The 18,665-nt window shown below is 39.2% G+C and overlaps 1 protein-coding gene across 4 annotated transcripts in view; it reads left to right on the forward strand.

Moving 5' to 3' along the window:
* arhgap31 (Rho GTPase activating protein 31) overlaps window positions 1-18,665 on the forward strand; it is a 217,053-nt gene that overhangs the window by 149,748 nt on the left and 48,640 nt on the right. For all 4 annotated transcript variants that reach the window (XM_064352060.1, XM_064352057.1, XM_064352058.1 and 1 more), the window contains 2 exons: window positions 4,404-4,463; window positions 5,465-6,106. In XM_064352060.1, the coding sequence (XP_064208130.1) occupies window positions 4,404-4,463; window positions 5,465-6,106 (702 nt within the window). The remainder of the gene's footprint in view (window positions 1-4,403; window positions 4,464-5,464; window positions 6,107-18,665) is intronic.

The following is an 18,665-nucleotide window of genomic DNA, read 5'->3' on the forward strand; positions in this document are numbered from 1 at the left end:
AATCACTGTTGTTGTGGAGATCAGTTTCCTCATCTGGAACATACACTATATGGCCAAAAGTATGTGCACACCCTTTCTAATGTGTGTTCAGCCACACCCTTTGCTAGCTGGTGCATAAAATCAAGCATGCAGCCATACAATCTCCATAAACACTGGCAGTAAAATGGTTTCTACTGAAGAGCACAGTCACTTTTAGTGTGGCACAGTCATACGATGCCACCTTTCCAAGTCAGTTTCCAAATCAAATTTCTGCTCTGCCCCGGTAAGTGCTGTAAGTGCGGTAAGTCAACGGTAAGTGCTGTTATTGTGAAGTGGAAATGCCTTGGAGCAACAACAGCCATGAAGCGGTTGGACACGCAAGCTCACAAAACGGGCCTCTCTAGTGCTAAAGTGGATAGCGCGTAAAAATAGTCTTTCCTTGGTTGCAACACTAACTACCGAGTTCTGAGTACCTCTGGAAGCAACGTCAACACAAGAACTGTTCATCAGGAGCTTCGTGAAATGGGTTTACATGACCGAGCAGCCACAAACAAGCCTAAGATCACCATGCGGAATGCCAAGCATCAGTTGGAATGGTGGAAAGCTCACCGCCATTGGACACTGGACCAGTGGAAACACGTTTTCTGGAGTGATGAAGCTTCGCTATCTGGTAGGCTGATGGATGAATCTAGTTTCAGGAGAACAGTACTTGGCCAAATGCATAGTGTCAACTGTAAAGTTCGGTGGAGGAGGAATAATGGTCTGGGGCTGTTCTTTAGGGTTTGGTCTGGGCCCCTTAGTTCTAGTGAAGGAAGATCTTAATGCTACAGCATACAATGCCATTCTAGAGAATTATGTACATAAAACTTTGTGGGGAAGGCTCTTTCCTCTTTCAGCATGAAAATACCCCTTGTGCATAAAGCAAGGTTCATAAAGAAATGGTTTTTCAAGTTTGGTGTGAAAGAACATACACAGAGGCATACACAGAGCCCTGACCTCAATCCCATCAAACACGTTTCAGATGAACTAGAACACTGACTGTGAGCCAGAGCTTATCGCAAAACATCACTAATGTTCTTGTGGCTGACGGGAACCAAATCCCCGCAGCCATGTTCCAAAATCTCTCATTAGCCATTGTGTGATTTTGGCACTGATTAGCCATTTGTTAAATGGAATAATATTGGCTGTGTGTGCCCTTGCAGCTATATTTTAAATTAAATTTGACAGAAATTTATGAGATATGTTTCCTAGTTCATGATGTTTTAGTCGTAAATTAATAAGAATAGCTTCTATCTCTGTGGATGTATATTTGGTGAGCTTGTGTCTTGCATGTAAAAGGTACTTATGGGTATCATTGGTTTGGGTGGCTTTAAAATGGTTTCACAATTATTTTACCTCTTTCTCAAGTTCACTTATTTTTTCGACCTGAATTGGGGTACGGTGCGTTTTTGAGTTCAGTTAATTCCACTGTGATAAAAAGCTGTAGAATTCAGAGTTGCATAGAAGTGTAGAATCAGATTTCCATCATTTATTCTGTAGTGAATCTTTCAGTGTTCTATCCCTAGTGCCAAAATGCAGGTATTGTAGATTAACTGACTGCATTTGGCATGCTTTCGACATGTAACTTTATTATTATCTGAGACTAATGTAACCACAAGCCCATGGCACATACTCTGTCTAAACTGTTTTGCAGAATGGACTGTCCTGCCATTGATATAATCATACATTTTATTTCAACTGAAAATAATGTTGGTACCAAAATTGACCCTTGAGGGACCTAACAATGTCATAAAGTGCCACAAGCAAAATAATTGCTAACATTGATTTCCTAGTTCTCATTACCCATTGGGCTGAATTGCAAAAAAGTCTGCATACAAGTGATTTTTAATGCATTTGTTATTTTCATGCACTGCTATAAATCATGTGTACTACAAATCTGCTAAACAAACATAATATAAATTAGTAAATAAATAAAATGTTAGCAGCTACTGAATTTGTAAAAACAATACTTGTTTCTTAAAACTTCATATATACATACACACATATATATATATATATATATATATATGTGTATATATAAAGTTGGACTGGACCGCAGAGGTGGGGGAGACCAGATGACTCTCGAAGCACTCTCGAAGGTTGGGGCAAGAGTCCCGCCGGCAGCGTGGGGAAGAGGGTAGAAACAGCAATTAGGGAATTTGCAATATAGCAGACAGTGGGTAAAGTGGCAGTAGTATGTATTGGGGGGACCCCGCCAGAGATTTCAGTTTTAGATGTTTAATAAATTTGCAAAAAATTTCTAAAAACATGTTTTCACTTTGTGGGTTATTGAGTGTAGATTTGTGGGCAAAAACAAAACTTGCAATTTTATCCATTTAAAATTAAATCTACAACACAATAAAGTGTGCAAAAAGTGAAGGGGTCTGAATACTTTCTGAAGCCACTGTATATACAGTGGGCTCCAAATTTACTGGCACCCCTGACTGGCAATGCACAAACAATACTTTAAAAAATATAAACAATATAATTATAGAGATAAACTCAAAATACCAACATGTGAGAAATATTGTACTTTATTAATGTTCCAATGGAACCAACCAAAATCATTTATTGATTTAATTAAAAATTAATTTCCTCCAAATCAAGGTTTTACAATTAATGGCACCCTTAAAGATTATTGTTAATAACATCTACCAAAATTAAGTCTAACTAAGTCTTAAGGAACTATATTGAGCCATTACATCACTTCCTGTTTCACTAGGGTATAAAAATGAGGTAACATGCAATATCCATTTGTCATCCAACACCATGAAGAAAACAAAAGAACTGGCAGTTCAAAAGAGACAGATGGTTGTAGACCTTCATAAATCTGGTAATGGCTACAAGAAGATCCACAAACGATTGAATATACCACTGAGCACTGTCAGGGCAATTATTAAAAAATTCAAAAGATATGGAATAGTTGAAAACCTCACGGGTAGAGGACGCAAATGCATTTTGCCCACCAGGATAGGGAGGAGGATGGTGAGAGAAGCAACAAAATCCCCAAGAATCACTGTGAAAGAATTGCAGGCCTTGGTGGCGTCTCGGGGTCACCAGGTTTAAAAAAAACCATCAGATGCCACCTCCACAACCACAGGCTCTTTGGAAGGGTTGCCAGAAGAAAGCCTTTTCTGACGCTAAGACACAGAAGCAAGCGCTTGGAGTTTGCCAAACATCATTTAAATTATGACTGGAAGAGGGTGCTCTGGTCAGATGAGACCAAAATTGAAGGTTTTGGTCAGATACACCATCGGTATATTTGGCGTCGAAACAGAGATGCATACAAGGAGAGGCACCTCATACCCACGGTGAAATATGGTGGTGGGTCAGTGATGTTTTGGGGCTGTTTTAATTCAGGGGCACTGGTTAAGATTGATAGCATAATGAATTCCACCAAGTATCAGGCAATTTTGGCTGACAATCTGGTTGCCTCTGCCAGAAGGCTGAGACTTGGCCGTAGGTGGACTTTCCAACAAGACAATGACCCAAAACGTACCTCAATATCCACACAGAAATTTTTCTGTGACAACAAAATCAATGTTCTGCAATGGCCATCTCAGTCGCCGGACCTCAATCCAATCGAAACCCTGTGGGCTGAGTTAAAGAGGGCAGTTCATAAGCGCAAACCCAAGAATGTGAAAGATCTTGAAAGGATCTGCCTAGAGGAATGGTCCAAAATCCCTCCAAATGCATTCCTTATCCTTGTCAAACATTATAGGAAAAGGCTCCATGCTGTTATCCTTGCCAGAGGTGGTTGCACTAAGTACTAAATGAGGAGTACCAATAATTATGAAACCTTGATTTGGAGGAAATAGATTTTTAATTAAATCAATAAATGATTTTGGTTGGTTCCATTGGAACATTAATAAAGTACAGTATTTCTCACATGTTGGTATTTTGAGTTTCTCTATAATTATATTGCTTATATTTTTTTAAGTATCGTTTGTGCATTACCAGTCAGTGGTGCCAGTAATTTTGGAGCCCACTGAATATATATATATATATATATATAACAATATATATAAAATGCTAAATTTAAGGTGCCAAATGGTATATAAACAATATATATAAAATGCTGAATTTTAAAGTTGCCAAATAGTTTCATTGACATTGACATTGAAATTATGTGCAAAACTGGATTCACAAATTGTATTTCTCTTTCAAAAATTACCTTGTCTACCTTCTACTATTTTGCCTTCATCAGATAAATCATCAGCCATCTTTACTTTTTTATAGTTCATTTCCCAAACCAATATTAATTAATCTGCTTATTGAGAACCTCTCAGTCTGCATGGTGTGAAAATGTTGTTCTCCATATTCTGTTAATGCGTATGCTTTTTAAAATATATTGAGATGTAATCAAGTGTGCCTCTCACTGACAGAGAGAGATCCTTTTCGGACAAGGAAAAGTATGGACTCCCTCTGTTCATTTTCTGTGGAAGGTAAGATTAAATAATCAAAGACACTTTCTTTGTATCACATAGTTAAAATGATCTATCCCAATGAATGATTGAAAAAGTATTTACACCCTTCTCTCATTGGTGATACACAGAATGTTTACAGAGCACCACCTTTCCTTTACAGAATTTTTCTGCAATCCTACTAATATCTAAAAACATAAAAATGTGCAAGCTAACCTAACTGACAAATTATACCAATCATGTCAAACAATATGTATGTAACAGAACAATCATCATGCTTGTTGCCACTGTTACTTCAAATTTGATTTCTCCACAAAATCATGTTTTCCCTGGACAATGCTATAGCAAATCATTTTGCCACTCATGAGACCATCAACACAAATACATGATGGCTCATTTGGCTGAGGCACCATGCTGTAGTGCATGTCGAATCGAATCCAGATCATGCTTGTGCTGGCTGTGGCTAGTAATTGAGATTGCCTTATCTAGAGTATGGGAAGGTTCAGATGGCTAGGGGTGCACATTGCATCACTCTCTAGTGAACCCCACTGAAATATTAGTTTGCATTTGGGATTTGCATTGCTTTCTAGCAGTCTGAAAATAAAGCATAACTATATTGTGCAACTTTATAATAAGTGTGAACTTAGAACTAGACAGGGGTGGTTCAGGTTTCAGTAGTGTAAGGGGAGGTTCATTTGTGTTGACTACAGTAGCATGTACATCTGAAGTATGCTGTAGCGCACAATGTAAGCTTACGTCCAAACCTAAAGTAACATCAAAAAATGAAATGTGAAATGAAAGCTTTCACAACTCATTTACTATGCACTTCTAGGGGACCTGCCACCTACTTTTTACACTGTTGCTTTGCATTTCAATGTTATAGCGGATCAGTGATTACACTTCAGTTAGATAGTGAATAATTTTTTTTGTCTTTTAAAAAAATCTGATTTAATTGTTCTGTTAAATTCATATGGTGTGAAATATCAGGTGAGACTAAACTTTTGCCCTCTTTCATACAACAGACACTGATCATGAAGTGAAACAACCAAGTGGAGGAAATGACTTATTTATGCCAGTCTTCAAATCCTGTACACTGGGCTCTTCTGGGACGACCTACAAACTAAATGAGAAGGACCATGAATTTGGGGTAACAGGGGGCAGCCCTTGCACAAGCAGAGCAGCCAGAAAGAGTGGTGGACCCCCACTACATAAAGCTCTGCCAGAACAAATGAAAGTTTTCAAAGGTGATGACAGCAACTGCCAGCCAACTTCTCCAGTAAATGGAAGGATGCTGTATACCAGCAGCACTAACAATTCCTCTAAGCTGGCCTTCCCGGGTAGCCTTTTCCCACCAGAATCTTCCCCTCGGCATTACCACAAAGCCCTAAACATCTCAGAACCTTTTGCTGTGTCTGTTCCCCTGAGAGTGTCGGCTGTCATAAATAGCAACAGCACCCCCTGTAGGGCACAAGACAAAGATGAGGCTGCTTTGCTTTTCCAAAAACCTAACAGGAAAGCCTCTGTGACACGGCAGGACAACAATGGAAGAAACAGGAGTGTATGCAGTAATGCCAGTTCTCTCAACTATATCACATTGGGACAATATGACTTACAGGCAACAGCAAAGAGCACCAGATCTGGCACCAGTCTTGAGCCAACAGAAGGTAACCCATTTATGCGCCCACTCTCTCTCACTCTTCCTCTCTGGACATCCTCATCCACAGTGACGAATATAGTTTACAGTTAACATGCTTTCAGCTGTATACATTTTTCTGCTTGTGCATACAGTTGAAGATTCAGGAAATTAAAGTAGGTTACCTTTTAAACAGTGTCTGTCCTTTAAGATACATACACACACACACATACAGTTGCAAGAAAAGGTTTGTGACTCTTAGAATTTCTGGATTTCTGCATTAATTACTCATTAAATGAAGTCTGATCTTCATTTAAGTCACAGTAATAGACACACATTAAAACATTCTGCTTTAACTAATAACACAATCAATTGCACTTTTCATGTCTTTATTGAACACATTGTCTAAACATTCACTGTTCAGGCTGGAAAAAGTATGTGAACCCTTGAATCTAGTAACTGGTAGGACCTCTTTAGCAGCAATATCTTCCAACAAATGTTTCCTATAGCAGCCAATCAGACTTGGTCGATGGTTAGGAGGAATTTTAGACCATTCCTCCTTACAAAACTGCTACAGTTCATTGATATTTCTTGCATGAACAGCCCTCTTCAGGCCATGCCACCACATCTCAATTGGGTTAGGTCTGACTTAGCCATTCCAAAACATGAATTTTCTTCTATTTAAACAATTCTGTTGTTGATTTACTTATGGGTCATTGGGCCACATTCACAAACCTTTGTCTTGTGGCATCACCCAACTTCTGTTAAGCTTCAGTTGACGGGCCACTACCCTGACATTCTCCTGTAAAATGTATTGTTACAATTTTGAATTCTTTGTTCCCTAAATTATTGCAAGCTGTTCAGACCCTGAGGCATTAAAGCAGCCCCAAGCTGTGGTGTTCCCTCCACAATGCTTCACAGTTGGGATAAGGTTTTGGTGTTGGTGAGCAGTGATCCCCCCCCCCCCCAAACATAGGGTTGTGCATTTCTGCAAAGAAGTTCAACTTTTGTCTCAGCCATGCAAATATCATTGTCCCAGAAGCGTTGAGGAACATCCAGGTGGTCTTTTGCAAACTTAACACATGCAGCAATGTTTTTTGGAGAGCAATGGTTTCCTCCATGGTGTTCTCCCATGAATACCATTCTTGTTCAGTGTTTTTCTTGACACATGAACAGAGACTTCTTCAGCTCTTTTGCTATTACTCAAGGGTTTTTTTTTTTTTTTTTTACTTCCTTCAGCATTGTACACTGCACTCTTGACATGATCTTTGCAGGATGTCCACTCCTAGGGAAAGTATCAAAAGTACAGAATTTCCTCTATTTGTAGAAAACTAGTCTTATAGTGGATTGGTGAACACACTGGCTATTGGGATGGCGGGTATGCCATCCCGCCAAGTTACGCCTATCTATACAGCACCGAGAGTTTGGCACTTTTCAGGGTTCCCCACAGAAATAACCACAACAGCCACAGACACTCAGCCCTTAAAAACAAAACCCCATTTCAACAAAAAGAATTCATAAACAACTTCACATGTCCACACAATAAAACCCCAAACTAAGGGGATTTTGTGTTTTCTCCTTCTCGTTCTTCCTGCTGCCTAGCACGCAAACAAAATGTCTCCCCGTTGAACATTTTACCGACACCGGGAAATCCTTCACCTACACGAGCCAATCAAAATCTTGCATACAAACACAAAATAGGCATATCTTTTTACTCTGAAACATTTCCTGTCTCAACAGCTAGTCTGTTCATGGCTGAGTGGTCAATGTCACAGTCTATGGATCATAGGCTCCCATGTTCAAGCCCCGCATGAAACAACTTTCTTTAACGCATCTACCCAGCGTTCACCGAACGTACATACTGCATTATGTCATACCATCTGCACATTCACTTAACCGGCTACAATATCGCCAGGCCATATGGATTCAACCGGAGCTCAGCTGTGCTTACTGTCCTGTGTTCTTCTTTAAAACCATGGACACATTTCACCAAGACATTTCACATGTAGAATAGCTATGTCACGGTGGCGCACTGCCAAAGTTACAGACTGGAAAGCCAGAGGCCGAAGGATCGAATCCCGCCTTGCCCTGGGGCAGATATTTTAATATTTTACACTAATGTTTTCTTACACTTATATGTGCTTTACCAAAAGTCACTCACGGCCAGCCATATGCATTTTATGACGTCAAATGTATTGATTTTCTTAAAAAGTTACACCAGCTGACCACTGTGCCATTTCTACTAACTATATTTCTTCACTTGGCTACTGTAGAAAACGTACTTATCAGCAAACGCCACGTTTCTACATTCATGTTACCTCGTCCTGTTCTCTATCTACCCACATACAAACAATTACTACACATGTACTGTCTGCAACTCCCCATTAAAACATTACATTTAAAATCATGACTCAATAATAATTATAACTACTAGTACTGAACATGAGAAAAGTACATCTGTGCAATAGATTTCCTACACTATACCACACGTTACTTCAGCCACTACTTTAACGAGTGATCCCTTATGCCGTCTGTTATATATACCGTTCAATAAAGAAACTCATCTCGCTCATGGTCACTTCATTCACTTTGCACTATAGTCTCTGATTATGTCAAACTTCACCTACATTCCAATTATGCTAAAAACATATTGTTTCAACTACTCAATTTCATAATTTCTCCTCATTTCTCTCGTACTATTACTATTTTATAATATGCAAAGATTGCTGGGTCATATGCGTCTGCTCCTATTCTCCACTATCAAGTGTTCTAGTTGTACTACTTCCAGTCCTCACGTAAGAACAGTTATCTACCTAAGCAAAACAGCGAAGAGGACTCCTACCCACATATAAACGTATCAAAATGCCTTATAAACCTTACAAACACTAAAACTGCATCGCCACGAAATAACAGAAAACAGAGCAGGACAGAAGGGTACACAAGTTAGGGAGCTCTAATTCTACGAGCTTGCTGATAATTCAATCAGAGCTCGTTGGATGGCTGTCAAATTCGTGAGTACATACACTGGGCATATTTCAGCTGCGTTTCTGATGCGTTTATACTTACAACACCGCACCCTTTGTCACAGCCACTGTTTTACATATATAGCAAATTGAAAGTGGTAAAGGTACACGCTCATCAGACTGTACAAATTCACACAAGGATAGCCATAATCCACAACCGTTTCTTATAGGGTCACTTCGCATTTCTCACTTTCTCATAACAAACACTTTGCAAAAAGAAATGATATCTCATAATAAACACGTTTTCAACATACAGAAATGCCAAGTTACTCACACATACAAAGCACTGTCTATAACTCATTCATTCAAACTGGCAAAATTTACACCTGCCATTAAAAGTATTGATATCAAAATGATGCCAAATTACTGTACTACAAACAATATAGGCTCTTGTCTCACTGAAATAATATAAGCTGTATTCCAAAGCAATGCTACCCAATGCTTCCTCAATTGTTTCAAGTCACTTGGCCCTGTGTTTTTTAATCTTACCATTTCACAATGTCATCCAAACTTTGTGTCACATCAAAGTGTCAAATACCTCTAATTGCCTCGTGCAACACATTTAAATTAATGTACAAAACTTCTGGTGAATACCTACAGGAAGCATATTCCTCCACAAAACATGTTTATACTTGCTTGTCAACTTCCTTTTATTAAATGTACAAATTCTTGCAGTATTTATTATAAGTAGCAAATATACATGTAAAATACATATTGTACATACATACATACTTCTGTATCCCCATGGGGACATTTCCCTCGCAGTATGTTACATTCACATTTACGAACAAACATTTATACCAAGAAACAAAATCATTCACGCAACAGAAAGGCTGGCCAGCCAAATACATACATACCCATACAAATTGGACATATTGACACCTATTCAATCAATCTTGACTCTTACAAACCCATCCACACATATGTTTGGCCTGTCCATGTACTGTATGCTTTTACACACAGGGCCAAGTGACTTGAAACAATCAAGGAATACAGCCTATATTGTTTGTAATACAGTAATTTTGGCTTCATTTTGATATCAATATGTTTAATGGCAGGCGTAGATTTTGCCAGTTTGAATGAATGAGTTAAAGACAGTGCTTTGTATGTGTGAGTAACTTGCCATTTTTGTACATTGAAAAAAGTGTTTTTTGTGAGATTAGAACTCTGGTAGCCTTTTGAAGCTTTATGCACCTCTACAGTTCTTCTATGTTTTGAAGCATGGTTCACATGAACAGATGTTCCTTGAGAGGAGCAGACTGTCAGCAACCAAACCATGTCTGCCTTTTTTATAGGGCAGGGCACCTCCAACCCACATCTCCAATCTCATCTCATTGATTGGAACACCTGAGTCCAATTAACTTTCAGAGATGTAATTAGCCTAGAAGTTCACATACTTTCCAACCTGGACTGTGAATGTTTAAATCAGTGGTTCTCAACTTGGGCCAGAAAGGGCCGGTGTGGGTGCAGGCTTTTGTTCCAACCAAGCAGTTACACACCTGATTCTACTAATCAAGGTCCTTAGTAAAGACTCCAAAGGTTGATTAGTAGAATCAGGTGTGTAACTGCTTGGTTGGAACAAAAGCCTGCACCCACACTGGCCCTTTCTGGCCCGAGTTGAGAACCACTGGTTTAAATGATGCATTCAGTATTGACAAAAAGTAGTAAAAATTATATTATTAGTTTAAGCAGATTGTGTTTGTCTATTAATCTGACTTAGATGAAGATCAGGCCACATTTAATGAGTAATTAATGCAGAAATGCAAGTAATTCCAAAGGGTCCACAAACTTTATCTTGCAACACTCGATTGTGCTGCAAAAATTTGCCACACAAATTTTATTTGAAGTATTGAAATGATCATTTTTTCACTCCTGCCTCCAGCTTGTGCACCACAAATTTACCAAGACATTTCATGTTTCACACTTAGGGCCAGATTCAATCAAGGGCATAAGAAATTCAAAACCCTCAGAATTAGTCAATGCTGTATCTAAAAAAACTGAACAATTATTGAGCTATGATGAATGGACGTAATAGTTTCATGCCACGAAAAAAAGAGTTTTTATTGAATGATTGACACTCCTGGTTCTGACTGGTCAAATCACTTTTAAAGTAACAAGTAAAAATTCATGCAACTGAGTTTCTTTGATTTAGAAATTCACAAAATATACGCATGACAAGACACCAACAAAGTCTGGATCATTTGGTTATACATTGAGCTCCATAATCTGGGACAAAGACATATTTTTTTATTTCGTACTCCACATTTTAAAATTTTAAATCAAACCATTTGCATTTGGTTAAAATGCACATTCTTATTTTTAAAGGGTATTTTCATATATTTTGGTTTCACCATGCAGGAATTACAGCACTTAATAATTTATACATAGCCCCTTCCCCACCCCCCCCCCCCACCCACCACATTTCAGGGCACCATCATTTTTGGGACAAATCACTTCCCAGTTGTTTCTTATTAGTTAGGTGTGTTCAATTGCTTCCGTATTGAAGTTATAAAAGAGCTTTCAATATCTAGTCTTGATTCTAGGATTTTGCTTGCCTTATGGAATCTGTTTTGGTAAGTATCTGCTGAAATAGCAAGGTGTGATAAAAATTCCCTTAAAAAATCTGAATAAGGCCCGGGTGGCCTGTAAAAAGACACAAGAAAAAAGGACTGCCCTCTGGCACTATTATTAGCTAGATCAGGCTGTACACAGTTAGTAATAAGAACTTTGAAAGAGGAGAACATGTATCCATGCTTAGGCGCTAGACTCAATATGGACAGATAAATAGCTGCAACGCCCCCCCCCCCCCCCCCCCCCTCTGACGTGACACCTGAGTACCTATAAATCCCACAGGAGACGCTTCATGAATTGCAACATATTCATCAGGTCTTAACCAAGTTTCGGTCAGACACATTACATTGAGATTATGGTCTATTATCAATTTGTTGACAAGATCTGCTTTTGGAGCGAGTGATCTAACATTTAATAGTCCGATTTTTAAGGATGGTTCGCTATGGTTAGTATCAAGACCATGGTAAGCTTTACGTTTGGCATAGACGCGTGGAACAGATACAGTCTCGATATAACAGATAGTAGATTCTAGTTCAGAAGTATTAATTTAAGGGGCTTTTGGATAAATACTATTTCTGTTGGCTAGCTCTGAAACGCACCTTGCAGACAAAGGCGTAGGGCCATATGTCTGGGACACAGGTATAAAGAAACAAGCAGGCAAACATGTAGGGTTAGAAGCCTGCGGCAGTACATGCCTGGCAGAACATCACCAGAGAACATATTTCGTCTATGGGCTATATTTTAACGATCTAAGCGCACGGTCTAAAGCACATGGCGCAAGTGCATTCAGGGAGTGTCCAAATCCACTTTTGCTAGTTCAACGGAGGATAGTCAGGGCAAAGTAAGATGCATGGTTCAAAGGGGTTGTACTTAGTCTCTTTATTAATCATAGGTGTGTTTTGGGCGTAACATGAAATAAACCAATCAGAGTGTCATCCCCCATTCCCTTTATAAACCAGATGCGCTTGCACCTTGGCGGATTGGGTGGATAATTCTGATAAATATTATGACTAACCATTATGACATGTTTTGTGCACCCGCCTATGTAGGCTCATATTACTATCTTAATAATGTGCCCTTAAAATAACAGTAAAATACCACGCCATTGACTTAAGACCAGGTTTTTGTTGGTCAAACGCGCAATCGCTTTCTGCTGCCTTAAGATAGCAATGTGCGAACAATGCGCCTGACCACACCTCATTTTAAGACCAACACATCCTTGGGCACTCAGATAGGCGGAAGTACATTTGCTATTTAAACAACGTGGGCGCCGGACGGGAAAATGACAACTGCGTCGGTCTGAAACTAGCAAAGACACTTGTGTTGCGCTTGCCACCGCTTTGCACCGGGTGTAAGATAGAGCCCTATGAGTCATAGTCTTCAAGCATGCAAAGGATATGCAACAAATATGACTAAACATGACTACTTTCACTTACATTACAGTAGTATGTCCCAAACATTATGGTGCCCTGACATGGGGGGCTATGTATACAAACTTCTGTAATTTCTACATGGTAAAACCATGCAGAAAAATTCCCTCAAATAAAAGCTGAGAATTTAACCACACATTAACTGTTTGATTGCAAATTTAAAATAGTTGAGTACAGAACCAAATCAAGACAGAATATGATTTTGTTCCAAACAGTATGGGGCTCACTGATTATGTTTTTCATATTGCAGTAGCTGCCTTCGTTTTTTAACTATTTGTAATCTTTCATGTAGTTGAATCTATGCACTGAAGTTTCCATTGTGTTCCTCACGTTAGCTTGCTATGATGAAACTGCATCATGAGGGTGTCCTGTCATTGCAGTATTATATAGTGTAAACACCTCACAGCTAGACCAATGAGGGTTTGTAGCTGGAGGGGAAGGCACCGCGTGTTTTCCTTTGGCTGGTGTGAGTCAAAACGGAGATGTTAGTTATTTTTCCTCTGTTCGTAAGAACAGGGCACAATTACACTTAAGAATGCACTGGTTCCGTCGCCGCGGGTCAGAAATGAAGGCGCTGCTTCATATTCCGCTTAAGACTGGCCTGAAACGGACCAGTAGCATTCTGGTTACTCTCCGTTCGCAAACGGGGCTATGCTGTCATCAGAGATATATCTGATCCGTCGCCGGATTGTCAATATTCCAATGGGAGCATCAGAATATTCAAAAATGCGCGGAACAACACATCAAATATATCCATGACCACAGCAAGTAAGCGTAACAGTTACTAGGTTTTACCCTCGTGATAATCTGACTCCAAATGAAATTATAATTTAAAATTTGGGTTTAACTATACGTGGAACTTGGGAGTGGTTACACTCGACTCTATCTTGTGCCATCGTTCCTCAATATATGCTCCCGGGTTTAGCACTATTGTTAAATCTCAGTTCGGTGAAGGACCCAGAGGGTAGGAGGCTGACCACCATAATACATGCCTTCCTTTGTGCATAGATAGTTATGAGCCCAGGACAGTGTGTATCTATCGGGCTCCTTAAGGCGAAGTTGACAAGAACCGGCGTATAACGCCCATGGGTCCTCTTAAGCCAAAACACCAGAACCAATACCACCAATCCAAGTTAGCGGGCAGATCGTGGTCGCCTATCTAACTTGAAGACCTCACTAAAGATGTTCGCTGTACTAGACCCCTGATAAGTAGGTCCTAGTCATAATTGTCCCCCTGAGTATTTAATCGGAATTTTGGCTGAAAAGAAGATAAAATGGATTAGAGTCATGAAGACCACGCAAGTTAAAAATAAGAAGAATTTATTTAACAGGCAGGTAGGTCATTAGCTTCAAATTCACAATCAATTATAAATATGGAAGGTTTAAAAACATAAATACAGAGTAAAAAGTTCTTACCCAGCCTGTTCAGCTACACACGAAAACACAGAGTCTGCGCAGTGTGGGAAGTCGATTACGATCTTCCTTGTCTAGCTACACACAGAGCACAGAGTATGTGCAATGTGGGAAGTCGATTACGATCTTCCTTGTGCATCTACACACAGAGCACAGAGTATGTGCAATGTGGGAAGTCGATTACGATCTTCCTAGATTGCTTTGTCTCCCTTCCTTTTAAGCCAAATCCCGCGTTTGGTTTAGGCAGCATTGCCATAAATTAACCTGGACGAATGATAAAATCTGGAATTTCGGCCCCCACCATTTGGAGGCTGCTGTTAAAACAATTAGTGGGGAGATTGGGAAAAGGAGATGATTACCAGAGAGGACATCCATTGTGATAGTTTTTCCCTGAGTTTCTGAAACTATGTTTTTTCAAATTCTATTTGGTATGAAACATATTTCATTCAGTTGTTTGAATTTCCCTGAATACGTCCATACCAAACATGTCAAGTGGAGGTAATATTATGGCGCAGTTGTCATGAAAATACCCTTTTGTTGAACCATTTTACATGCAATCCATGTTATTACTACATAAGGCATAATACAGTAATATAATGAAAACATGTGCATGGTTTGTAAGGTTTTACGGGGTTTTTGAATATGACAAACAGATGGTTTAGAGTCCAGATCCAGAAAAGAAATAAAAAGTGTAATGGCAGAGGGGCCCACATAAGGGCACTGTGGTACTGTTAAGAGCAGTTGCCCCACCATTTAGCCAGAGGCCTGATGATCTTTTCACCCTTTATGGCCCCAAAACACACACACCCACAACCACAGACAAAGAGACTAGTTCCCCTTATCTTAGTTGTGTCCAGATGGCAAAATTCCAGAGAGCCAAATGGCCTGCTCATCCATAGGAAGTCTGAGTAACTTATTGTTTTACCACACGGCTCTCGGGTTCTTTGAAGTATAGGATGAGTCCCAGCCTGCAGGCTCGTTCAAATGCCAGCCTTTTCTGGGTCCCAGTTTGAATCCCCTCTTACAATAGAAATGAAAGTTCAATCATATATCAGTTTTCTAGCAATTGCTGCTCCAAAGTCACTGATGTAAGGCTTTCTTTGTTTTAATATGATATGGAAATGAAGCAAGCGACTTATGTATATTTGGTGGAAGAAATTAAAGTTTATTAGTTGCACACAGGCAAGAAAGACCAGAATAAACACTTGTCTAAATTAGGGAATTTATGATCCAGTGTGCCTGTCATCTTCAGGAGGAAGAGGTATGTGGCTAGTTTTTTTAACCAGGTGTGAGCCACAGTACATGTACTGTAGATATGATGTTAGCTTAAAAGAACTCAATAAACTCCTTAAACATCATTCAACACATCAGAACACCACCAAAAAAACAGCTATTAATGTATTGTGTGGAATACTACACTGCCTGGCCAAAAAAAATTGCGCACACTAATATTTCGTTAGACTGCCTTTAGCTTTGATTACGGCGCGCATTCGTCACGGCATTGTTTCATCAACCTTATGCAACGTCCTAACATTTATTTCCGTCCAGAATTGCATTATCTTGTATTGATGACGGGAGAGTCAGACCACTCCGTAAAGTCTCCTGCAGCACATCCCAAAGACTTTCAATGGGGTTAAGGTCAGGACTCTGTGGTGGCCAATTCATGTGTGAAAAATGATTCCTCATGCTCCCAGAACCACTCTTTCACAATTTGAGCCGGTGAATCTTGGCATTGTCGTCCTGGAATATGTCCGTGCCGTCAGGGAAGAAAAAATCCATTGATGGGATAACCTGGTCATTCAGTACATCCAGGGACTCAGCTGACTTCATTTTATTGCTGCATAACGTTGCTGAGCCTAGACCTGATCAATTGAAGCAACCCCAGATCATAACACTGCCTCCAGAGGCTTGTACAGTGGGCACTGTCCATTTTCCAAATGGAAACTTTTTTTTTGGTCAGGCAGTGTATATCCTAGGGCTGGGTACTGGCATATTTAGTAATATTTACTTCAGACTAAAATTTGCAGAGAATTGCTTTAACAAACTATATAGTCTGCCAAGTTACAGTATGTGATATGACATAATCCAGTGCACTTAAGTAAAAACACATACAAACTGTAATGTACATCAGTGTGCCTTTGGGAAAATTTAGGTCTAAATATATACACAGCAAAAACTGCGCTGAAATAAAATATATACGCGTGTTGCCACATTTTAGTTTCTGCTAAGAGCAAACGGGAGCTCTGAATGCAAGGTTTTCTTTAAATAAAAGAAACAGAAACAGAAATGCATCACAAACAATGTATTCTTTTAAAAGACTATATTCTTTTAAAAGATGTCAAAAACTGATTGGAGAGCAATTGCCATATACCCATAAATATTTACTAAAGGTAAGGCCACTCGGGTAGTTACGAGAATACCATATTTCATTGGTCTCAGCCATGTGGTTAAGCCAAAATGGAGTGCAGAGGCTAATAGCATTTCTAAAATGGTAGTAATCTAAGATGGCTTCAACAAATAAAGAGTATCACTACAGCAAATCTATAACACAACAATGATTTTTCATCCTTCCATAATCTATACCGATTTACCCTGAGCAGAGTCGCAGGGGGTGCTGGAGCCTATCCCAACGTGAATTGGGCGAGTGGCAGGAATATACCCTGGATAGGCTGCCAATCTATCGCAGGGCACACACCAATTACTCACCGTTCACTCACACTCATACCTATGGGCAATTTAGAGTCTCCAACTAGCATGTCTTTGGACTGTAGGAGGAAACTGAAGTACCCATGCAGACATGAGGAGAACATGCAAACTCCACACAGAAAGGCCAAAGCTGAGATTTGAACCCCAATTTTTCTTGCTGTGAGGCGACAGTGCTACCCACTGCACCGCCATGCCGCCCTGATTTTTCAGGTATTTATTAATTAAAAAAGAATAAAAGTTGTGTTCTATAGCACCACCAATTGCCTCAATTGTGACAGTACTGTATGGTTTCAGCCTGTTTTTTGGAGTATCAACTTTATTTATAATAAAGAGCACCATGTCGTGCACAAATTGATGCAAGTTTCATGTAAATACATAAAACAGTCTAGGAGGAGATTTTTTTAACCCCTTTGCGCACATGCCAAATCTGGCTAATCCCTGCCTATTTAGGGGGTACCCTATTTAAAGCTTTATAACTCCAGATGTAAGCATCACAGATACTTGAAAAATGACGTAAATGAACCAAGACATTTGTAAAATTTACAACATAAATCAGTTTATATTCATAATTTAGGAAGAAATAAAGTGCCACAAATGCAATTGTCTAGGTAAAAAAGCAAAAATGAATTTGCTACTTTTTAGTTTGCAATTAAATGCTGAGAGATCCCGTATATACAACAGGTTAAACTATACATGCCCTGGATCAAAAACCCCTTGACCACAAGTTCATGAAATTTAATGGTAGATATGTAGAACTACTAAAGATCTATGAAGCAAAAACTAAGCAGTGTCTCCAAATTATGGTAAAATGTCTAAATTATGCATTTTTGTAAATCACAACATAATCATGTATTTCATAACAAATCAAATGTTTTGACTCAAGAAACTAACTGTTGCATCATTTTCAAGTGGGAAATACAAGCTTTTCGGCAGTACAGTGGTCTAAAATAACTAGGGGTCCTGAAAAATATCCAAAATCTCTCCAAAAATGAATAAAATGCCTTTTGTCCATGATAAAGAATATAAATATGCACCTTACGGAGGTTTAAGATGAAAAATTGATATCAGATTTTAAAAGAATGCAAAAACATTATCAGACAATGTGGTATCCATAATTGTGTAATAATGAACACAATTATGTTTTCTGTACTCTACAGTATGTAATGCTTTCTTGTATGGGGATGGGATGGCGTGCTGTCCACAAGGGGCATTGCGTTAAATGTTTTTCAAAAAATTAAAAATGGCAAAAAATCCAATATCGTGGACTTTAATGATCTTTGAGGCAAATTTGTTTGTTATGAGCCAGGGAATCTGAGGGAAATAGTTTTTGACAGTAGGTCAAAATGGTTCAAAAGGTATTTCACTTTCTTCCTGTAGCGCCACCATCAGGCCAATTTGTGTACATTTTCTTACCTGAGTAATGGGTGGAAATGAGAACCTACGTACC

Source organism: Anguilla rostrata, chromosome 9 (assembly GCF_018555375.3).
Source record: "Anguilla rostrata isolate EN2019 chromosome 9, ASM1855537v3, whole genome shotgun sequence".
NCBI lineage: Eukaryota > Metazoa > Chordata > Actinopteri > Anguilliformes > Anguillidae > Anguilla > Anguilla rostrata.